The sequence below is a fragment of the Miniopterus schreibersii genome (genome assembly GCF_964146895.1).
Source record: "Miniopterus schreibersii genome assembly, chromosome: 8".
Lineage (NCBI taxonomy): Eukaryota > Metazoa > Chordata > Mammalia > Chiroptera > Miniopteridae > Miniopterus > Miniopterus schreibersii.
The window spans coordinates 67,520,045-67,544,674 of record NC_138109.1 but is presented as its reverse complement, the minus strand read 5'-3'; the positions used below and the strand labels follow the sequence as shown (position 1 = coordinate 67,544,674).

Sequence of the window (24,630 nt, the reverse complement as noted above, 5' to 3'; positions counted from 1 at the left end):
CGCTTTCACGAACATTCTCTCTGCTGCTCTTGGCAGCAGTGCTGGAGGGCGGGAGGAAAGCAGGGCAGATATTGTGGTTTCCATTTTATTGTTAAAAACACTGAGCTTCAGAGAGATGAATTAAGTTTTCAAAGGGTCCAATGCTAAAACCCTCATCTGCTCTCTTTACCTTTAAATAAACCAATGAGCCAGGCTAAGCAATGTGTTGTCAGACAGGAAAAAACAGTGAGTTAAGAGTTTTAGACCTTTAATTATTCATAGCTACTACTGAGGCTATACCACCTGTTAGGTTCCGAGTTGAGTCCCTTACCTCTAAGGTGGGGATAACATCTGGTGGCCCAAGAGAAGGGCCTGGCAGCGCAGCAGGTGCTTAATTAATGTTGAATGAATGAATGAGAGAGAACGGGCAACCTGAGCGGCCTCAGCGCCCTGCAAGGTGCTCTGATTCCGCTCGACAGGTAAGCAGAAGGCGCCCGAGGGGCTGGTGGAGAAGCCCACTGGCCAACTGCAAAAACTTTTATGCTCAGATTGTTTTTTTCAGGGGCGAAGTCTGAAATGAGGAACCACCATTCCGCCTTCCAACAACCTGCTGTGGCAAATCCCAGGGGGAAGCAGTTCTCCTTAGGCTTTGGGTTGCTCCCAATCCTTTCTGCTCTCACCTCTCAAGTGCGTTTTTGGAGAGACTCAAGGCTCCTTTAGAAGGGCGGCAGCCCGGAGGCGGCCCGTCATTGTCAGCTCGGGCCCTTTACAGAAGGAGCCCGGCCCGGGAGCCCGCGTTGCTCGCTCGCTCGCCCGGCGCAGCGTCGCCCAGCGGGCAGAGGCGGCGAGCGCGCTCGGGGCCTCCCTCCGCCCGCAGGACTCGGCGCCGCGAGCGGCCGCCTCCCCAGGCGGTCGGAGGAACTCCGCGGGAGCTGGGAGGTGAGACCGCGGCTGAGCGGGCGCCGCTATTGGCTGGCAGGGCGGCGGGGGCGGGGCGGAGCCGTCGTGATTGGCGGGGACCCCAGCCGGAGGGGGCGGGGCCGCTATATCAGAGGAGTCCCTGGCGCGGCGCAGGCAGTCGGGCGGCTGGAGTGCGGCGCCGCCGCGGAGGCTCGGGAGCCGGGGAGCGGGCTGGCGGGCTGGCGCGGGGGTCGCGGGAGGGCGCGGCGGCCGTAGGACGCAGGGCAGGGGTCTGCCGGCCCGCAGCCTCCCGAGGGCCAGCCTCGCCGAGCCCGGACGTGGGTCTGATTGGTGGCGAGGCGGCCGCCCCGCGCACCCCAAAGAAGAGGCGGCGGTAGCTGCAGCGGCGGCCCCAGCCATGCTGTGCTATGTGACGCGGCCGGACGCGGTGCTGATGGAGGTGGAGGTGGAAGCGAAAGCCAACGGCGAGGACTGCCTCAACCAGGTGAGGGTGAAGGGCCACGCGGGGACCGGGCCGGTCCTCCAGCGCGGAGGGGCCTCGTGGCGGCGCTGGGTGGCTCCGCTTGCCGGGGGCCGAGCGGAGCTGCGGCGGCCGCAGAGGGGGGAGCGCGGCCCGAGGCAGAGCGCCCCGGGCACCCAGCTCTCGCCCCCGCCTCCCTGCGGGCGTGGGGCGCGCGGCCTCCATCCCTGCGCGCCGGGAGCGCGTGGTGGGGGGCGCGGAGCACGCGTGCGGTGGCCGCCCAGCCGCCCAGCCGCCCAGCCCGGCGGCTTCCCAGAACACCTGCTGCAGGTGTGTGCACGATGCCGCCGCCTGGTCCCCGCGGGGCCTGGCAGGAACACCTGCGTCTCGAGATGAGGTGGCTGGAGGCGATCGCAGGTCGCGGGTTGCTTGGCAGACAAGGCGGGCCCTTTTCTCTTGCTGCTTCTCAAACGGACCAGTCACCTGCATCTCCGGATTTGCGGGGGATGCGGGGACCCTGGGCTTTGGCCATCGGCTCCCCTGTCGTCTTGAAGCACGCGGCACTTCCTTAAGAGTGAGGAATGGTTCCAGGCAGTGGGCACTGGTATGGCAGACTGCAGATTTGATCTCGAGTGAAAAGCTGTGCCCTGAAACCCCCTGGACCTGAGAGGTTTGGAAGACCTCTTGTAAAGCTTAGCTGACACTTGTGGCGTGTTTCTTTCCTTTTTTTTTTTTCTCTTTTCTTTTGAGTCCAGATGGTTAAAATTGTCTAGATACTAAGCTGCCAAATCAGCTGTGTCAGTTGAGCAGGGGGAGGGAATTCTGGTGATTAGAGTAAGAAGGTAAATACCCCGAGATTACCCTCCGCAGCTTTTCTGGAAGGCTGTGTTTGAAGACTCCTTTTTCTTTCCTGCCATTGGCCATGCCCTAGATATTAAAGGAAGGACAAGCCTCTCTACTTCACCTAGTGGTTTAGCATCTCTGGAGCCTTAGAACTTTGTTCTTCCAGTTTACAATAGAAATTGTAACACAGTTGAACTTTGTAAAAAGCAGGCAGGAATCTTAGACTCACATGGAGTCCTTGGGTTTGCTTTTACTACATGGACCATTTGCTCATCCATGCTGTATTCATTTTTGTTTTAGGTATGCAGGAGATTGGGAATTATAGAAGTTGATTATTTTGGACTGCAGTTTACGGGTAGCAAAGGTGAAAGTTTATGGCTAAATCTGAGAAACCGGATCTCCCAGCAGATGGATGGGCTAGCCCCTTACCGGCTTAAACTGAGAGTCAAGTTCTTCGTGGAGCCTCATCTCATTTTACAGGAGCAGACTAGGTAAAGTGATGCTAAAATAAACCAATGTCAAATAAACCTTTGGTTTCATTGAGAAAGGGTCATTGCACCTTCCCAGAGATGTTCATTCAAAGGCAAATTTGTTTGATAGAGAGTGAGTTGGATCGCAATGTAGAAGTTTTCTGTGGCACAGCCCTTTTATTGAGGTGAAGAGGGAGCTATATAGCTGGCCTGAGGTACATTTTCCAACTCTTCTTGTGGTTTTTCTTGTCTTTATACACAATGAGAGAGCAGAGCTGAATTCTTACAAACACTTGAGATTTGTGCCAAGGGAGACAGTCAGAGGGACAGAGAAAGACAGAGACTGACTTCCTGATAGCAGCATCTACTATCCAAGAGTAACCTCTGCCGCAGCAGTGTTACTATAGGTCAAGACTCTTCTAACAGAAAGCAGTAAACAGTTCCTCTTGGATTACTTAAACTTGGTCAACGTCTTCTTCAACCTAGTGTCAGGTTACAATGTGTAGCAAAGAGCTCTGTCCGACTTAATGGAGAATTTTTAAAGTTTTGAAATTTCTTGAAATGTAAGGCAGTTCTTCTAAGGCCAGTGTAACCCAACTCCAGCCTACAGATATGTTACACATATTGTTGAGTTTAGATTGCTTACCTCTAGAAAAGCAACCAGTGGTGGTAGACAACTGGAGCATGTGGTTTCTTTCAAACTGAAAATGTTTTCTCTCCTGGACTAACTGTAATACTTTTCTGAAGGATGAGCCAAACTAGGAACCAATGTTTAGTATTTATTGCTGAAATGCAAGAGACCTAAATCTTATAGTGACATGTCAAAAAGGAAAACTAATTCTAAATATGCCAAACTTTGGTCTAAGTTCTAATATTTTTCATAACCCTTTGGCTGGGAAATTTGCCATGCACATGAAAAATGTGAGTGTGAAAATTTTGAGTAATGATGAGTGACCAATATACTTTAAGAGTTTTTAACATGTCCTATTTCTGTTTGTTTACCCAAGGGCTGATAGAAACATATTGAAATACTTTTCATTTGAATTTGAAATCTCTGCATTGCCTTGTTACAGAGCTTTAAAGAGTGAGAGAAATGTTCAATTTTGTTTCTGAAGTAACCTGGTATATTGAATTCTTAGTGCTCCTAAAAATGTCTTGCAAAATATTCAAGTGACTGCATATGTAAGGATGTTTTAGCTGTCTATGTGAATCAGAGTGGTTCGCACTTTTGTTTGTTTTTTCACTTAAAGCTGATTTGTGAAAACTTCCACTTTCACTTCAGTGTGATAACTGGTTGTCAAGTAAGAGGGAAAAATATATATAAAACACAACATATTGCTATTTTCATTGTGCACTTATATCATGATTTTGTAATCATTTCAGGGTCTCAGATGCAAATCTATTTTGATGACACAAATTAATTTTTTAAATCTGCAGAAGCTTGGAGGAGCGAAGACATCATTTAAATAGTGACTATAGTTATATATAATACATTTGTATAATGGATGCTTACAGACTAAATTTTACTATAAGACGGTCTTTACCTGTGCTTCTTATGATTGAGTTAACAGCTATTATCAAATCTGTTTTATCCATGAAAGAAATAGAGACAGTTTGTGAATTAGAACTGGAATCAAATTTCCTACTTTGTTGACTCAGTTGACTTTGACTCTTGAGATTCATGTCTAATAGCATGTAAAGAAGCACATACCTAGTTAGATGAGGTAATTTTAATTGATTTTTGATCCTTTTGAAATCTTATTGAAAAAGTAGTGTGATCTAAGCTTTTGACTTACTTTTATAATGTTGGTGAATTTTAGTTGTTTTTGTGGGGTTGTCTGAAACACAGAATTGTAAGAAAATGCCTAAAGTTTATATAGCATTCTACCTTAGTAACTAGATAAAGTGATTTGTAATTAGCATTTGTACTTTTGTTATTGTTGTTGTTGTTAATACTCACCTGAGGATATTTTTGCCATTGATTTTTTTTTTTTTTTAGAGAGTGGAAGGGAGGGAGGAAGTAGGGAGAGAGTGTGAGAGAAACATTGATGTGGGATTGCTTGCCTACACCCCCCTCCCAACCAGGGTGGGGGATCGAATCTGCAACCCAGATACAGGCCCTTGACAAGGAATTGAACCTGCAACCCTCCGGTCCTTGGGCCAGTGCTCTAACCAATGAGGAAACTGGCCAGGGCTAGCGTTTATACCTTTTAATTAGGATCAGACATTGTACTGGGTCCAGTTTAGTTACAATTAGCATTGTTTTTATGTGCATCATACTATAGAACAAAAATACTTATTTCCCCTAATGTTGTGTTAGCAAGATAAAGCTGGTTGATAAACTTTTCAGTGTTTAATTATTCATGATAAAATATTTATATAAAATGACACAAAAAGAAAATAGATGTGTTCATGTAGTGAGTAAACTCAGCTTTACCAGTACAGTTATGAGAAGTGATTGTTTACTGTCTCCAAGTCAAGTCATAAGGGTGCATTTAGTGTACTGAAAGTGTCTGGACTGTTTATTAAGTGGTGCTGAAATACCGTGGCTGAGTTGTCCTCTGTGGACAATTAAAGTAGGCTGCTTATATTAGAACAGGCCTAGCTGGGGGCCAGTAATATATTTGCATCAGATTAGGGAGGCTGCTGTGGGAATGACAAGCAGGAAAGCCTGTTTGTAATAGGAGGGTGCTGGGGTCAAGGCAGAAGCCCTGCATTCTAGGTCCAGCTGTGCCACCAACTACCAGTGTATGCAGACTTCCAAGACTGAGCCAGCTCTTTTTCTCAATTGAAAGCCTGGGACAAGATTGTCTCTAAAACCTCTTCTAGCAATAGATTTTTTTCCTTTGCTTTCGCTTCCTCTCTATATGATTTTCCTCGATACATTTCCCTAAAGACAGAAAAAACCTATGAGATGTCAGCTTAGATTGGTACATAGAGTTAATTGGCCTCTGATTTGGCCTAATTTTAGATCTGGTTCTTTACCCAGATTCTTATGTTTGCTCTTGAATGGAGGTCTGGAAAGTAACCAGAGTCTTGTTTAGACTCAGCTGGCACATTTCAGAGATGGACACAGCAGGTATTTTCAGCAGATGTTTGCCATGCTGTGGGTTCAAACTAAAAGTGAAACTAATGTATTCTGGAAGTAGGTCTGAAATAATAGTCTTTCACATTCTTGCCTTTCAAGGGCCCTTGGGTATTCACAGCAATTCAGACCAGATTTTGTCAACATCTTCAACAGCAGAGATTAGGGAATTATATGCTTCATCTTCAGAGATGTTAATTATACCATCCACTGCCAATAAACTCTTTCTCCTGCGTTTGCCACATTTTAGAAGAGCTCTGTGGTCTTTGCTAGGGGCACTCCTGCTTAGGTTAAGACTAACCAACACCGGAATTCTCTTTTCCAAGTAACAACCCCAATACCTTTAACTAAACGTGCATGGAAATGCTGTAATCTTGACCCCTGAATTTCATCAAGATTTCAGTGATGAGGGACTTGCCTGCCCCTGGTTACATCTTGCCTTCCTTCAGACTTTAGCTCAGTCACCACTCTCAGGAAAGCCATCTCTAGGCTTGTTCAGGAGACTGAACTCTCCCAAGACATTGTGTAACTTTCCTTTATAGCATTTAATGAGCATATAATACTGTGGTTTACTGATGTGACAATTTGTTCATTGTCAGCTACTCTAATAATCTAAACTCCATGAAACAGGGAGCTGATCCACTCTGTATCCCCAGAGTCTAACAAGTGCCTGGTGCATAATATTCATTGAATCAACAAGTTAAGAACTTGGAAATAAATAAAAATCAGGCTAAATTATACTGATGATATACATTTTCTTGCAGAATTAAAGTGTTTTGCCAGTTTGCTTCTATAAACTGAAAAGTTTGAGACTATCTAAAAGAAATCTCACCATTAAAACATGTTTTGTAGTGATTATTGTCTTATGAATTTGCTCTGAGCTTAGCATTCTTTTGCTCCCTTCACCCCCTCCACCTCACCCTCAAGGCCATTTGTTTATTGGGCTGGTGCGTGCGTGCGTGTGTGTGTTAATGCCCAAACCCAAAATAGGCTCCTGGAAAGTAAAAATGGTAAAAACAGACTTGTATAATATTGCCAAAGAAAGTACTAATTCAGTTTCTAAATTCTAACTTCTCTCTTTTCCTTTGTGCTCAGAATACAGGATGTTTGTGTTATTATATGTTTATTTTAGCCACAGATCTTCCATCTGGGCACATTTAGTCTCTTTATGAATTTCTGATACTTATATATTTGTATGAAATCTCCAAAAATATTGAGGAATCGATTTTTATGTAATCAAAATGAACTCTTAACCTTGACCACATAATTTTTAAATAAAATTTGAAGGTTTAGAGGGCACGTAGCGTCAGACTCGGGGTGACCAGTGGTGCATAGCTGCAGGGGTACAGGTGTGTTTATCTTTAGTTGTATCCCACTGCAGCCTGGTGCCAGACTTCTCCGGACCTGCAGGCACTCCCCACTAATCTAGATGGTTAAGAAAGAGATTGTAGTTAACACTTGCAAACTGCAGGAATGTCTGGATTGTTTGACAAGGACTAGTAGGGTGAGTAATCATATTCTTTAGAAATGCAGATTTTATGCTAATATATTCTTCTGGTGTGGGTTGTAATCACTTTTGAAGTTGGGAATGTCTTCCATCACCAGGCGCCCTCCACCTCCATATCTTTTAACCTCTTGGAGCCCAAAGAGGAGCAAATTTATTAGTGATTCCCATTTTGCATTTTGGTCTTTGAGAAGGATTTCCTTTTAGCCTGAATGGAGACTTGACTTGGTAATTATTTGCCTGTGACAGGTTACTCAGTTGCAAACGTTCCATGAAGTGTAGGTTTGATAGTTCATTTTAGGTATAGCTAGCTGTTCATTTGAATTCTGAATCTAGACCCTAAGGGATTTTCATTGGTATTTTTTTTCTCAATCTTTTATTATGAATATAATCTCTTATACTTTCAAGCATACAGATAAATTGAAGATTTTTTACAGTGAACACCCAATACTCCCACCTAAATTCTATCAACAGTTTGCTCTACTTGCCTTATCTCATTTTTATTTATTGATCCCTCCACCTGTCTATCAATGTTTTTGATGCTTTTCAAAATAAATTGGGTGTATACTTTCTTCTAAGTATTTCAGTATGAATATCATTACCTAGACCTCAATATTTGCCTACAGTTCATTTTTTCTTTTGATATAAAATTTACATATGATGAAATGCATAAATTCTAATTATACCATTTAATGGGCTTTTGACAAATGGATGTGCCTGTTTAAACAAAACCCTTATCAAGATTTAGAATATTACCATCACTCCAGAAAGTTTCCTCCTGCCCTTCTGCAGTGGGTCTCCACCCTCACCCCCCTCGCCCACCCACCCCCTTGCACAACCAAGGTGGTATGTTTTTCCAGCATAGGTTAGTCATGTTTCATGTAGGTGGAATCATGCGGTGCCCACACTTTTGTGTCTGCCTTCTTTCATTCATCATAAATTTTTGGCTGCCTATCCCATTGTGTGTATATCAGTGGCTTGTTCCTGTTGCTTGCTGGATAGTGTTCCATGGTATGAATGCACTACTGTTTGTTTATACTCTTGATGAAGACCTGTTTACTAGCTATTAGGACTAAAGCTGCTATGAACATTCAAGCACAAGTCTTTTGCGTAGACAGGTGTTTTCATTTGAGTAATACCTAAGACTGGAATATCTGGGTCATAGAGGAAGCAATCGCTTAGTTTTATAAGTAATTGCCAGACCTTTTCCCAAAGCCTTGTACCGGTCTGCGCTTCCTCCAAGAACGTACGAGAGTCCAGTTCCTTCACACCCCTGCCAGCCTTCAGTTTGAATTTGTACGTCTCTCTTGGTTAGTAATGTAAACACTTTTTCATGTGCTTACTGGCCTTTTGTACATCTCTTTTTGTGAAGTTTCTATTCAAGTTATTTACCCATTTTTATTGAGTTCTTGTCTTTATTTTTGAGCTTTACAATTTCTTTACATATACCAGCTGTTTGTCAGATATGTGTTTTGTAAATACTGTATTTTCTCTGGTAGCTTACGTGTTTTCTTGATGTCTTTTGATGAGTAGAGGTTTTTAATTTTGGTAAAGTATAATTTATCCATTTTTTTCTTTTACAATTTTTGCTGACTGTGTCCTAAGAAACCTTTACCTATCCCCATGTCATGAAGATACTCTCCTCTGTTTCATTTTTAAAGCATTATGGTTATAGCTTTTATGTTTAGGCCTGTGATCCATCTTGAAATGATTTTTGTTTCCCTGGAATTTAAGATACAAAACAAGAAATTCTTACAGCAATTCTGTTTTGATTTGATGGTTTTAAAGTATAACTTGGCAGTCTTTGGTTTAAAATAAACTGATGGTGGTTACGTGACTCATTGGACTGAGGCAGGCATTCTGGTGATCTCAGTGGGGTTTTAACCAGGTGAGGGACAAACCAACCATCACTAACAGTTGGCCAGGTTAAGTCAGGTCTTTGTGGGGAGAAATACAGTTCAATTATTGGGACTAGAGAGTTTTTAAAAATAGCTCCTTATCCATTTTAAAGATGTTTTAGGTTAGTTGTTGGTTACTTAATTTTTGAGATTAGTAGTACATGTGATATAGTTATCTTACATTTGTGTCACAAAAAGCTCTTTAAAATAATGTAACTGGAAGGATACCTGGAGGGCAATAATTGAGAGTAACCATCCATGATGAGCAGATAGACAACTCCCAATTGGTTTGCAGAAAGATCTACTTTGATTTGTAGGTAGTTTTTTTTATGAGTCAAGCCAGTGTTTAGAGGAAAGTTCTCTGATTACATTTCATAAAAGATAAATGACTTAATTCCTTAAAGCTACAGAAAGAAATTAATTTTTAGAACATAGGAAATTTGAAGTACTTTGAAACAAAAATGTATTAAGAATATGTCATTATTTTATTTAATTAAAATTTGGCATATCCTTATTAACTTTGTCTTTTTAATCTTCCATAATGCTACAGTAAGTATGAATTCATTTATACCCATGATGCAAAGATGTAAGTTAGCCAGAATGTTTCACTTTGGCCCCTAAAATGTGATCTATATATTGAAGATACCCATTTTCTTAGTAACTGGATAAAACTTAAAGAATCATTAATTTTAAGGTGTTAACCAAGAGAATGTTTAGAAAACACACTTTGAGCTTATGTCTATGGGACATATTCACAGACATTTGCTTAAGACCAAGAAAATAGTTTTTTTCCAAGGCTTGCTTTCTGTTTGTGATTCTAGCATGTAGCCTAAGTTGAATCAGATATGTTAACCACTTTTGATCTTTAGTAAAAAGATAAAAACAATTCACTGCAGACTTGACTTCTTTGACCACATCTGCTTGTTATTGATATTATCGGTAACCTTTCACCTACTTTACAAAAAAGGGAAGGGGGAAATCCATGAGTCAGACAGTTACAGGCAGGCCAGATGGTTCGAGATAAAATAGTTGGACGAAATACTTGAATCAAAGCCATCCCTAACTATTGAGCCATCACTGGGTCCTTGTTGGATACACGTCTCTGAGCTCTGCCATCCTCCCTCTGGGAAAGAGCACAGAGCACATTAAATAGAGCCTGCTGATGGCTTGTCACAGCTGGTGACCTTTGCTGTCACTGTTCCATTGTGCTGTTCTGGAGAGCATGAAGTGGTCACCAAAAAGCCAGTCTGTGGCTGGAGTTATTTTGGTAGGATGTGTTTCTTCACACTAACGGGCTCTAAGTTTCATCTAAGGAGGAACAATCAGACTTGTTCACCCTGTAACCCCAGTGCAGGACTTGGCACAGAGGGAGTGCACGGCAAATATTTGTTGACTTGAAATGAAAAGGTTGCTTTGTAGCCATGAAACTGAAAAATGCAGGCAGGGCCCTATCAGAAAGTTTGTGTCAGTGGTAAGGAGGAGAGTTCTGCTTACAGGGTAATGATTGCAGTCCAGCCTAGAATGTGGAGTATGTGGCAAAGGCCACTTGTCCTCTGTCCCCCCACCTTTTTTTTTTTTTTTTTTTTTAATATATCTTTATTGATTTCAGAGAGAGGAAAGGAGAGGGAGATACAGAGATAGAAACATCAATGATGGGAGGGTCGTTGATCAAGCCCGCAACCCGGGCATGCACCCTGACCGGGAATCAAACCCTGATCGCCTGGATCCTAGGTCGACGCTCAACCGCTGAGCCACGCCCAGCTGGGCACTGTCCCCTTTTTTAATTCTGACCCACACGCTTTGAAGGGATCAGCATTACTCTTGGGTCGCTGACCACCTGTTAATATTTTGTTCCTGCTGCTTTGCCTTTGGTTTTGGCAGCTGTCTCTTCAGAAGTAGCCATGCATAGTTTGGAAAAAGAAATTGGATCGATTTTGAAGCTCCTTTGCAAGCTGTACTTGCTCTTTAGTAAAGCAGAAACTAGGCTCTAGCTTGATACTTGGTAAATAATTTCAAAGACACTGTCCCGTAAGTGGTAATTAAGTAGATAAGAGTTAGCTTGTGGTGATACCCTTACAACCTTTCAGCACATCATTTCTTCTTTAACGGAGGCATATATTCAGATCTCGTTTTCTCCTCTCACGCCCCCTGATGAATACAGGAACCAGAGGTGCATTAACCGCGGTGAAGTTTACTGAATGGTCGTCTAAAGAGCCTTTACAGGGCCGAAGCAGTGTGTGACACCCACATTTTATGGGGATGGTGGGCCTCGGTCCTCAGACAGCTGTTTTAAAGCCAGTTATTTTTGTGGTTATTTCTTTGCCCCAGTAGGGACCCCCTTCTCAGTTTAGCAGTATGTCAGAAATACTTTAAAGACTAGCAGATGTTTGGGTTAATAAAAACCAGGCTTATCTTTTTTCATTGCTATTATGCATTCTTACTGTGATTTCTTCACAGGGACTTTGAGTAAAGGAAAAAACCTGTAGTATTTGGCAGAGCCTGATCATTTTAAACATTTCTCTGTCATTATAGAAGGCATGAAACATTAAATTTAAACAGCTCTTGAAGGGAGATTAATGGCTCTTGTCAGCCTGACAAGACTCTCAATAGAGCCCCTCCTTGTATTTCTAGCCTCACTTTCTCCTTCCGTTTCTCACGTGCCTTATTGTCCCCTCTACCTGCAACGTCAACACAGACTAGTATATGAATAAAAGCAGTGTTGTTGAGGACTGGAATGGAGGATCCGGCTGAAGTGGGGAGCTGATCTTCGAGCTCCTTTGAGAATAGCGTTTAGAGCTGTACCAGTGATTGTAACTTATTGGTTAATGGAAGGAATATTGTGTCATTTAAGCATGTTTTTAAAAATATATATTATCTTTATTGATTTCAGAGAGAGGAAGGGAAGGAGAGAGAGAGAAACATCAATGATGAGAGTGGTCATTGATCAACTACCTCCTTACCCTGACTGGGGATCTAGCCCGCAACCCGGGCATGTACCCTGACTGGAGATCGAACCGGGATCTCCTGGATCCTAGGTCGATGCTCAACTGCTGAGCCACGCCCAGCTGGGCTCATTTAAGCATGTTTGAGAGGCTATAACAAGTCATCAAAGAAAAGTTATACCTACACATTTGCTAAATTTGATAACCTAGGCCAGTCTGTCTGCGGACATTCATATGCTCTCTGGAGAATCTTGGGCAATGCAGATTGGCAGGCAACAATACCTGAAGTTTTCCAGGAGTTTCTGAGTAAGGCAGACCTTTTAGTAAATGTAGAATATACTAGTATATACAATTAGGGCAGGTCAAATGGAATGAAACAAAAGTGGGAATGCATATAAACTAATTACTGACAGTATACAGTTTTACTTACGCTTACGGAGCTCTCTGATATTAGAGGCACTTGAGAAGTTAGAATATGTCAGATACCATAATAGAGGAATCAGCAGTTTGTGTGCGATGTAGATGAAAGGGCAGCTAAGTGAGGGGTCAGAAAGAATGGCCTTCAGGACAGAGGGAGCAGTGAGACCAGCCACAGGGGCATGAACGTGCTGGTTTTATTCAGGGAGAGGAATTGTCCCTTTCCCTGGGCATAGGGGCTGGAGGGGATGACAGGAGATATGCTAGAAAGGTGGGCGCCAGAGGGTGGAGAAGCCTGGGTCCATGCTGACGGCGTGCTTTTTCAGAAACAATGGGATCCCTTGCAGGATTCTAGCAGAGAAATGGCAAGTATGGACCAGAAGCAAGCAGCTGGGAAAGTGGATCAGCACAGAGTCTGGCAGAGAGATCAGCTTAGAGGATATTATAAAGCCTCTGACAGTTTGGAGGTATAAGAAGGGTAGAGGAGGTAAACGTGGGAAGAATAGAGCTGGATTGAAAGGGTTTTCAGAAATAGAAAGTAGGTGGAAATAAGATGAATTGTCAAAAGTGAGTTTATTGGGGAAAATAAGAAATCAGACTGTGGTTTCCACTGAGAGAAAAAGCAGGCTTGGGAAGGTGGACAGTGAGCTTGGTTTTGAATGAGCTAAACTGGGATACTGGAAAGTATCCCAGTGGAGAAAGCTACAGGTAACTGAACATTCGAATCCGATTCCTGGGAGAGAAGTTTGGGCTGAAAGTAGAGATTTGAGGGTCATTTGAATAAAGGTGAGGATCTTAAGATACCAGTTCTATATCAAGATAAAGTTTTTTCCGATTCCAGTAATTTCTTTTCAAAAATTATAATGCAGAAACTTGGGTGTAATTATCTCACATTTTGTAACTTGACTGTTACTGAACTTAGATTTGTTTTTGTCTGGGTTATACATTTTATTCCAGAGAAACTTAGTCTTTAGACTTATTTTGCCTGAATACTCGTAATTAAAAAGTTTCTTTAATGTAAGCATTTTAAGGGTGGCTTTTTAAATTGCTGTTTTCCTTAAAAGGGATTGTGAAAATGCTAAGCAGGTTGAGTTTGATATCACAGTAGTTCCCAGCGTAACCTGATTCTTGCATTGCTTCGTAGGCATATCTTTTTCTTGCATATCAAGGAGGCCCTCTTGGCTGGCCACCTCCAGTGCTCCCCAGAGCAGGCCATGGAGCTCAGCGCCCTCCTGGCCCAGACCAAGTTTGGAGACTACAACCAGAACACCGCCAAGTACAGCTACGAGGAGCTGTGTGCAAAGGAGCTCTCCAATGCAGCCTTGAACAGGTGAGCCTGCAGTTAAGGCTGATGTTTATACCCACTGACCTAGCAAATTTATAGGAATTTCCAGAAGAAAATGAATCTATGGTATATATAGATAATTTGTGAGGTTAAGACTAGGCCATTGCCCAGTTTAACCAGTTATCTTCAAAAGATTCTTAGCCTTGCCTTTGAGAAACCTATAAACACAACACATAATCTACACAAATAAATGCCCTTATATGAAATGCTGTATAACAGGAGTTTTAAAAATCTCTGACCTTTTAAGGTTACAAATCTTCTAAATTTCAAAGCCTATCATGTATACTGGAATGTTCTTTATCCCAGTGAGGATTAAACCAAGAAACCTAACATACGTGTCTTAGCTACCTATTCTTCAAGTAATAAGTTACCCCGAAACTTAGTGGCTTAAAACAACAGACATTATCCCACAGTTCTGTGGGTCAGGAATCTGGTCCTGGCTGGCTGGGTTCTCAGGCTCAAGATCTCTCACAAGGCTGCTGTCAAGCTGTTGGAGGAGGGAGGGATCCACTTCCAGGCTGACTCATGTGGCTCATTGGCAGGCCTTGTCCCCGCACCACTTGGGCCTCTCCATGGGGTTTCTTCATTATGCGGTAGCTGGCTTCACCCAGGACAAGCAGTCCAAGTCAGACAGAGCAAGAGAGAACACCACGATGGAAGTCACAATCTTTTTATGACTTAATTTCAGAAGCGAGTGACATCCCATCACTTCTGCCTTCTTCTGCTCATTAGAAGCAAGTCATTAATCCAGCCCCACTCAAGTGAAGGACATTTCCAAGGGTGAGAGCAGCAGGTGGAGTAGATTAGAGGGTGCCCACCACAATAGATAAAATAAATCCTGCATTTTTTTCAGTTGCAAACAGGCTAATCAATCCCTTATAATGCTGTTTTAATGAAATTTACAAAGTAAATGTAGACAAATACATGAGAAATTCCTACATATAAATTTCTTACATGTATTTTTAAAGATTTTCATCATTCTTCCAATTCATCCTCTTCCAGCATCCCCAAAGTCTTTCTACTGACTATTTAATAGTCGAGATTTTGATTGGTGTCTTAGAAGTATTTTACAGTAAGTTTGCTAAATAAGTGAAACAGCAGTAATATATAGCTTTAAGTTATTGTGATTCATAAATGACAGTGTCCCTGGAATTCACTAGTGAAAATGATAAAGATTTCTCGCTAAAGGCTACATACGTTAATCTCTCTTTATACCTCTTTGTCCTCTTGGTGTCCTCCAGCATTATCGCAAAACATAAGGAGCTGGAGGGGACCAGCCAGGCCTCGGCTGAATACCAAGTCCTGCAGATCGTCTCGGCCATGGAAAACTACGGCATAGAATGGCACTCTGTGAGGGACAGCGAAGGGCAGAAGCTCCTCATTGGGGTTGGACCTGAAGGAATCTCAATTTGTAAAGATGACTTTAGCCCAATTAATAGGTAACCCAAGTCTTAAATTTTTTTAAACCTCCGTATGTGTGTTGGTTCATTTGTAGCTCTAGCCGTGGAAATAGGCAGTCACCCTTTCAGTGCAGCGTTCCATTTTGGCGCACCCATTCCTTGTATTCAGGCTTTAATCATTTCTTTTTTTAAAATACTAAAGTGAATCGATGTGGCAGGCTTACTGTTTCTTCAAATAAGTCATTCACTGATATAAAAACCCCTTTTTCTCACACACACACACACACACACACACACACACACACACCCCGAAACTTGCTCCGCCCCTCTCCGTGGGCCCGCAGTTGCTTTTCAGTGGGCCCTCTTATCTAGGAAGCCAGGTGCTTGGAGGAGCATCTGGTTCTGTCGCCGGGTCCTGAGCACATGAGAATCTCCTAAAGCTGCCCTCGGCTGGGCGTGCTCACTGTTCTCTCTGTCTTTCAGGATAGCGTACCCCGTAGTGCAGATGGCTACCCAGTCCGGGAAGAATGTGTACTTGACTGTGACCAAGGAGTCTGGGAACAGCATCGTGCTCCTGTTTAAGATGATCAGCACCAGGGCCGCCAGCGGCCTCTACCGAGCAATCACGGAGACGCATGCTTTCTACAGGCACGTACCGCTGGTAACCGTAGCGTCCACCCTCAGCTCTAAGGTTTTCAGGTGACGAGAGGCTCCCACACTTTCCGGTGGTGTTGCGTCAGTAAATCCTGTAGCGAATTAAAGAAAAAAGCGCTTTGAACACTTCACTTCTGCTGTAGCAGTGGGGTCCTTAGCAACGTCATCACGCTTTTGCCGCAGAAAGGGCATACACACTGGCTGCACAGAAACCGTCCCAGCTTACCCCTCTCTGCCTCCCCACAGCACCTCCTCTCCCCTGGTGGTGCTGTCTTTTGCCCTTTCCAAGCAGGATGACCTCAGTCCCCTCTCCTTTCTGGCAGAGCTGCTCTCCTGAATCCTCACTACATTGTAAGGGTTTTTTAATAATAGTTTCGATACTCTCGTTTAAAGTAGAGTTGTGGTTTCGTGCAAATATTTGGAAAATTAAAGCTAAGAAATTTAATTGGCAGGCAGTTGGACCTTTTTTATGCTAAAATAGACACACAAATTATGGAACAGAGTGGAAAGTTCGTAGAAATTTTTAACATAAAACCAACACTCCAAAGAAAAATGCCCTTTTTCGTGCTACAGGCTGCTTTGGTCTATCACTCATGTCCTTGCAGGTGGAGGGGACATTCACTGTCCCTGACATTCATGGCGGCTTTATCAGAGAATCATTGAAATCCTTAACACGAGAAACTGGAGGAATATGCTTTCAGGATTGCAAATAGGAATATAAATGTCTGCTGACGCATATATTCCTACCACAGCAGTGTTTGATCGTCCAGATCTCAGGAATGGCAGGCTTGTCAGTGCTAAGGAGGCTGTTCCATCTCCCCTGTAGGTGTGACACGGTGACCAGTGCCGTCATGATGCAGTATAGTCGAGACTTGAAGGGCCACTTGGCATCTCTGTTTCTGAATGAGAACATTAACCTGGGCAAGAAGTATGTCTTCGATATTAAGAGAACGTCGAAGGAGGTGTATGACCACGCCAGGAGGGCTCTGTACAATGCCGGCGTGGTGGACCTGGTCTCCAGGAGCGAGCACAGCCCCCCACGCTCTCCCCTGAAGTCCTCGGAGAGCAGCATGAACTGCAGCAGCTGCGAGGGCCTCAGCTGCCAGCAGACCCGGGTGCTGCAGGAGAAGCTGCGCAAGCTGAAGGAGGCCATGCTGTGCATGCTGTGCTGCGAGGAGGAGATCAACTCGGCCTTCTGCCCCTGCGGCCACACCGTGTGCTGTGAGAGCTGCGCCGCCCAGCTCCAGGTGAGGGTCCGCTGGCTGCTCCCCGGGCAGCCTCACACCCCTCCAGGTCCTAGTGAGCTCCTGCCACCTGCCAGGTGCCGGCTCACTAATGCACAAACTGGGAATGTCCACCTGCACCTGGAAGGGTCTTTGTATTCGGTGACTTGAAAGGTGTTGCCCTTTCAAAACATTTTGGATTAGGGTACTATTTTCAACAATGTAATTACTCTAAACCCTGGGCTTTTCTCAGGTGCTGGAAGCAAGGCTCAGATTCACAAGGTGAGGGCCTGATTAGTGGCTCAGCCAAGGGCTGGAGTCCCGGCCTTCGAGAGTGGTCCAGGACTTCCTCTTCCATGTCACGTTGCCTCCCATTTGCTGATACTTGAAATGGTGGTCTTTACTTAAAATATTTGGGAAAGAACACTTAGAGTTTTGGATTATAGTTAACTCTCAATCACCCACAGGTTGTTTACTCTGTGATTATTTATAATTAATTTCCTCTTATTACTGCATTTGCCTCTAGGGGCATCTTGGAGTGGCTCTTACTTAGCAAGGCAAACTAATTTTAGTATTAATACGAAAAATAAGAGCAACACATATATAGTATTTTTTTCCTTTCTTGCATCTTACATTTCCTCTTAGGATATTTTTTTAAATCCTTTTTCATTTCCCAGGACCATTTGCTAAATTTTGCTATGGTTTTATATAAAACTTGCCCTAAATAACATCTGGACCTTCTGAAAGTGCTCATTTCAGGGCTGTTTTGAGAGCTACATAATCAGCCAACAGAATGCCTGTGTCCTTAAGTAGATCATGCTACTGTGACAAGTTGTTTCCCCAGGAGTGGTCCTGGAATTGTCTTTTTCCGCCCTTGTTCCTAAGGCCCCTTTGTGGCTGAGGAAGGGCCATGCTTACTGAGAAGCCTGCCAGCCCCAATTACTGCAGCCTGGGACTAGGAGCAGAGCCACACCGCTGGCCACGTGGCATCCAGCCAGTGAGGCTGGCCGGCGTCAGCCCCGGGGCAGCACAGCCTCGGGAGAGCCCCCTGCATCGAGGCATCGCCATCTGCCCGTGTGAGGACGGCAGCCTCCTCACGCAGCAAGAAGTCTTTGGGAGCCGCTTTACTCTTTGTGCCTTGTTCAGGGCTAGACAGAAAGCCCCATTCATTTCCTTCAGTTTACCCTTTTTCATAATATTTGTTTTGAATCCCTTGTAAAGTATAAACTTCCAGACTGGTTGGAAAGCAAAGATTTCTACCAGCTGAAAGTTAGAAATAATTGTGACCACAGCTTATTTAGAAAACAATGTCATGTGTGCCACAGGTGAACACTGCAGATACAGACTGAAGGCGTCTTAACAGGTTCTGTTGGCTTCTCTTTTGCAGTCGTGTCCTGTGTGCAGGTCTCGGGTGGAACACGTCCAGCACGTCTATCTCCCCACCCACACCAGTCTTCTCAACCTAGCGGTCATCTGATCTGCGTGCACCTACCCGACAGGCCGCTTCCATGAACTGCACTATCGTAAACTGAGAGTGGGAGATTGTGGAGAAAAGAAATCCTCCGGCACCCATCTGCCATGCCACGTTAGAAAGATTGCAGCACCCCTCACCCCCAGAACATGCCATCAGCACCTCCAGTGGTGGGAGCCAGGGAGAGCTCGGACATGGACACATTCCTCGGACTTTCATTCTTTTTATGATTAAGTAAAGGGATAAGTAAAATCTCTGATGTCATTAGGTGGCAACATAGCCAAAACGTGGGTACCTTTTAGGAAGTGATGTTGTAAGTCTCTTAATGTATCTCAAGGTAAGTTTCCTACCTGCGGCCAATTTTGTACGAATTGGTTTTAAGTGTTTGCTTGGTTTTTGTTTTGTTTCTGTTTTCTGATATGGTTACAGAGCTCTGAACATTCTTAATAGGAAAATTTTTCTTAAAGAAGTATCATTTTAATGTCATTTCTGTTTTGATAACTTGTTCAAGAATGATTGGAAGGCATACGGATTTAAAAATTAATTCTGTGACCGTTAAAAAGTTGACAACCAAGCTGTCAGATTTAAACCAGGCTGGCTAGTGGGAAACAGATGACTCAGTGTAGGTGGCTTCCTGTCCCTTTCCCACTCCTCTCCTTACCCCCAAGCCTTTCAATTGTAAAATGGTACCAGTTTGGTTAAAAAATTTCAGTGGAGTAATCAGCACTCCTTGGGCCTCTTGAGTAGGTGAGATATTTTATTATTGAAAAGGGAGCACGTTCCTTGGGAAGAGAGGAAGCTTCATGGTGTACACAGAAGGGTGGTTCTTCGGTTCTCCCAAGCACTCTGCCCCAGCTTCACCCAAGGGGCTGCTTCTGCTTGAGCCGTCAAGCCTTTTACAGCCTTATCATAGGTATCTAGATATTGTATGTATGCTTTTTTTTTTTTTTTTTTTTTTTGTAAATGCTTACGTATTAACTTGTGGTTGTCCCCTCTATCTGTAGTAGAGGGGTTTCAGGTTCTTTGCTTCTATATTCTTACTCATGTTTCCTCTTCCACTTGGGCATTTTGGACGTTGGTCAGCTTGTAGGTTTTCTAGGACACCGGGAAACCTAGATGACCGTGTTGGGTGCAATACTAGCTGAGTTAAAGCTAGAAAGCTACACTGTCACTTTACTGAGATTTCTGAGTATACTTTTCATATTGCCTTAATGTAGCAGTAATGTGTTTATGCATTTGTTTCTTTGCACAGACATTTTGTCAAATATTAAAACTCTACTTTTTTATGGCACATATTAGCATATAAGCCTTTATTCCAAAAGGTATTTATTTTTTCACTTGTAAAAAAATAATGTTTCCACATAAAGAACTGTTATATCCTAAGAGGACTTCTGTCTTTTATATTCAGGATAATAAAGACTTTAAAGCAAATGTGGGTGTTTGTAGCATCACAGTTATTTTAATTTAAGCCAGTTTAACTTATTTAAAAGAGCATGATAATATCAATAGTTGGTATCTAATTTGGCCCTATATGGAAAATTTGAAAATGTTTCAGGTATTGGCCCTAATCGAGGAGAACATCCAGTTATTCACTCTTTTATGGTTATAGGATTGAAATGTAAGTCAAAATGGGGTAATATTTATAAGCAGATGAAAAATAAAATTGGGGAAAGGACTGGGAAGTATTGGAGAAGGAAGGAAATGTTAACGTTGGAAGTCAACACTTTAAATGCAGGTGCTGTGCTGGTTAGTTGCCTGGTCAGGGCAGGTAAGCACTTGTCTAGGTCCTGGCAGTAGTGGTCACAAGCTACTATAGAGCCTATTCTGTACAGGCTACTAGGACTATATGCTATAGGACGACCAGCCTCCTGCTGCTAGGACCTAGCTGCTCTAAGCATGCCAATGCATGCTAATTTGTACTGCTCAGGAAATGCTTTGTGGAGTAGAGAACACTGCATATAATATATGTAACCGATAATTATCTGTAGCAGTCGAAGGAAATAATTTGCTACAAAAGTTCAGTTCAGTACAAGTACAGTTATTTCAAGGAAATATGTATTTTTTAAATTGAATGACAGGGATTTGTTCTCTACTACTATATCTAAGTCAGTCTTGCATTAGTTTCTAGGAATTAACTCATTTGTTCATTCAACACATTTATTGAGCACCTAAGTTATTACTGAGCGCTAGAAATTGAACAGTGGTCAAGACACGGATGATACATGATGCCAGTATCATGTACTTGGCCGGTAACACACTATTTTCTCTATATGGAGAAGTTAAATAATCAAAATCATAGACTATTAGCACAGGGGAAATTTAGAGTGTGTAAGTTTCAAAACACTAGCCAGACTGGTGTCTAGCCAAACAAATGGCTAAGATGATATTCACCCCACTAGACCCCAGACTCCTTAAGCTCAGTGCCTAACATGAAAACCACCATATTACAAGGTGGTATAATAGAACTATTAGGAAAGTGCTATGGAGATACAGAAGATACTGATTAATTCTGCTTACAGACCAAGGGTAAGGGTACCTCACAAAGGAGCTTTGAGCTGAGCCCTGACACGCTAGTTGGATTTTGCCAGGTGGAAAAAAACCATGTATGGCACATGCAGGGCTAGAGTGCAGCTTGGTGGGGCTCGACCATCCCCTGCTGTCAATGAAGTGGTAAGAAATTCATGGAGGACTTTGAATTTCAGGTTTAATTTGGACTTGGTTCTCCTGTCTTCAGAACAAGGAACTTTGGGGACAGGAGAGCAGCAATCAGATCTGGTTCTTGCCCAAAGAATTCCTACCACAGAGGAAAAGATACACAAGAGCAGGAAGAGAACAGACAGCACTCGCTTTCCATCACCCGTAGACATGGAAAGAATGAGACAGGTCAAAGGACTTCCCAAGCATTAGTGAGACAAGTTATATAAAACTTCTCTTTCTAGCTTAGAATAGATAATCTTTAGTAGAGGAACAAACAGATGAGCCAGACATGGGAGTAAGAAGGAAATAGAATTCGGTTTTGGCCATGATGCATTTGAGATGCTTGGTCACCTGCAAACCTGGTGTCAGTTGAAAACATGACTTGAAACTTCCAGAGGATGATAAAGTAAGAGAAGCATTTGGTGGCTGTTACATTTAATTGACATTTGGAGCCATGACAATGTAAGAAGGCATCTATAGGAGAGCATTAAAGGGCGGGAAGAATAAAGCTGAAGATGCAGCCCTGAAATGACCTATTCCTACAGTGGGCAGTGAAACCATCGAGGAGTCTGAAGAAGAACAAATGAAGGGATAAGAGAAGTCAAGAGACTGAAAGCGATGCCAGGAGACCACTTCAGAGGGCAGGGCAGCTACGTCAGGCTGCAGTAAAGTCAAAGCTGGAGTACCGAGAAGGGCCGGAAGACATGGCAAGACTGGGATGTCCTGGGTTCTAAGAAAGAGTGGGTGCATTGTGAGAAGTGGGACTGCACTGAGCTGGATGCAAATGTGAGACAAGGTTGTGGAAGTGATAAATGCGGGCCAACATGGGTTTGGTGATGAGGTGGGGGATAAATCAAGATTGTACCACAGGAGGAGGCAGGATCAAGAGAAGTGCTTCAGCCTGGCCGGCATGGCTCAGAAGTTGAGCATCAACCTGGGATCCAGGAGATCGCGGTTTGATTCCTGGTCAGGGCACATGCCCGGGTTGCGGGTTCAATCCCCAGTAGGGGCCTTCAGGAGGCAGCGGATCAATGACTCTCATCATTGACGTTTCTTTCTCTCTCCCTCTCCCTTCCTCTCTCTGAAATCAATAAAAATATCTTTTTTAAAAAAGAAATGCTTCAGTTTTGTATTTTCAGTGGGCGGGCATGGGTGAGCACAGAGCAGAGAGCCATGGAGAGGGTGAGTCAAGTACAGCAGAGCAGAATAAATGGGGAGCCCAAAGCTTCAAGAGGCTGTTTTGCTAAAAGGCACAATTTACGAAACTTGAAAAAAAAGCATTCTTCCATCTTTAAGGGTTATAAAAATTAGCACTGAAACCTGGAATGTTTTTTCCCCACCCTACCCCATCCCAATATGCCTACTCTCTATCCTGTTACAGATGGGAGCTCAAGTGCAATGCTGGTAAATTCTGGTATTGTCCCATACCTCTGCCACTGAAGCCCCACGACTAACCACCCTTGCATAAAATATGAGTTTTTCCAAGCAAAACTTAAGAAAGAAATACCCCGCAGGACAAGTTTGGGCAAATTTCCAAACACAAGCATGGGGGAAACTGCATGTACAAGTCACTGCAAGTATGCCTGAGGAAGGAGGCATGCAAGGAAAGCTTGGGTGGAGAGCTTGGAGTCAACCAGGCAGGCCAAAGTTCTTACAGCTTCACCAAGCAATGAGAAAAGAAGCCTAGACGGAGTTGGAGCACGGTCAGAACTTAAGACAGAATGCAGCCATTCTTGTTTTTGTCATTGCTTATCATATTTAGTGCCTTCCACAGAAATCCTAAAACATGGCAAATTACTTCTAGTCATATTTGCAGAAATCTCCTTGAAATGAGTTTGTTTAAAAGCTGCAAGATGTTAAAAAGTTAGCCCTATGTGTTTTAAAAACAAAACTGTCAGGATCACACAAATTACACAGATTTAACACACCTGCCAATTGCTTAAAGAAAAAATTCACTTTAAGCAAACGCTCAACATCTGTTGTTCATATAGCTTGTGCTAATACTAAAGGGAAAAAACCTCAAAGGTTCCAGGGAGCCTCTGTCAAGGAGAAACTACTAGTTGAAAAGAAAATCCTATAATACAAGTTTGTGAAACAAAAATATAAATAGTTCTAAGACCAAAACCAATACATGTATATGTGCATACATATGCATATGTATATACGTATATATATGTGTGTATGTATAGACATGTGTTACATATACATTACAGATAATACATGTCTATAATATGTATGTATGTACATGTTCTTGTAATTTTCCATCATAGACGTTGTTCATAAACATTTAGAGAATGTGAAGGAAGGACAGCACTGCGTTAGGTGAATTGGGGAAGGCTTCGGAGATAAGTCGTTCTTTGTCTTGAAGTAAGTAGAGTTTGGATTAGTAAGAAGAAAACAAAGCATAAGGTGGAAGAGCTCACAGGTGAGCAAAGCAGATGAGAGAAAAGGGAGAAAGGAGAGCCAGTTCATAAAGACACTTGACTGCTGCATAAAGTTTTTAAGTTTGATTTGATGAGTATGTAAAAGCCACAGTAAGATCTTTCCTCATCTCAGTTTTTGATTCATTAGCTAGGCATTGATTTATTAACCAGTCAATATTTATTAAGCACCAACTATACATCAGGCTCTGTGCTGGGGCTACAGCTGTGGTTCCCAACTAGGGGCAGTTCTTCCCCTAGGAGGCATTGGGCAATGGCTGAAGACAGTTTTTAACTGTCACACTGAGGGCGGAGGCCAGGGATGTTAAATATCCTACAATGCATAAGACAGTCCCAAGCACAACATTTTCCATCCCAAAATGCCAATATTGCTGCTATTGAGAAACCCTGGGCTAAAGGGTACAGATATTCAAGATTAGGTCCCTGCCAGCTCTGGATTACCAGGGGGAGTTGACACTGTAAATTAATATTGCAGTCAACTAAACTTCACAATGAAGTAGGTACTGGCTACTATGGAAATGCAGAAAAAGATGCCACTAACTTCGCTTGGGGTTGGAAAAAATTCTGGAATAAAGTCCCATTGGAGGTAAGTCTTAAAAGATGAGTCATGCTCGCCTCGGCAGCACCTGTACTAAAACTGGAATGGTGCAGTGCAAGAACGACACGCAGACTTGTGAAGTGTTCCATATTTTTCTACCTAATTTTAGATAGAGTAAAATGTATAAGGAGCCATAGGACTTTAATGCTATATTTTAAAAAAGCAATATGAAAGGAAAAGAAAAAGATGAGTCAAGGCTTACCCAGGTGGGAAAGGTGGGTGGAAGGAGAGTGTTGAAAATGTGGCCTATGTGGGACCGGTGGGCAGTTTGGCATAGTTGGG

At 43.1% G+C, this 24,630-nt stretch overlaps 1 protein-coding gene across 1 annotated transcript; it reads left to right on the top strand.

Annotated features, from left to right (window-relative positions):
* The first annotated feature begins 1,072 nt into the window (after positions 1–1,072).
* On the top strand, positions 1,073–20,041 carry MYLIP (myosin regulatory light chain interacting protein). The gene is made up of 7 exons (XM_081144539.1): positions 1,073–1,384; positions 2,504–2,694; positions 13,664–13,849; positions 15,106–15,303; positions 15,748–15,912; positions 16,745–17,165; positions 18,529–20,041. The coding sequence occupies exons 1-7, from the start codon at positions 1,298–1,300 to the stop codon at positions 18,616–18,618; spliced, it is 1,338 nt and encodes a 445-aa protein (XP_081000665.1). The 5' UTR covers positions 1,073–1,297; the 3' UTR covers positions 18,619–20,041.
* The last annotated feature ends 4,589 nt before the right edge of the window (positions 20,042–24,630 follow it).

Bases quoted from the DNA above. Each gene is read 5' to 3' on its own strand.
- MYLIP (XM_081144539.1), top strand. From the start codon at position 1,298: ATGCTGTGCTATGTGACGCGGCCGGACGCGGTGCTGATGGAGGTGGAG. The intron at 1,385-2,503 runs GTGAGGGTGAAG...TTTTTGTTTTAG, and splicing joins GCGAGGACTGCCTCAACCAG to GTATGCAGGAGATTGGGAAT. The intron at 17,166-18,528 runs GTGAGGGTCCGC...TCTCTTTTGCAG, and splicing joins GCTGCGCCGCCCAGCTCCAG to TCGTGTCCTGTGTGCAGGTC.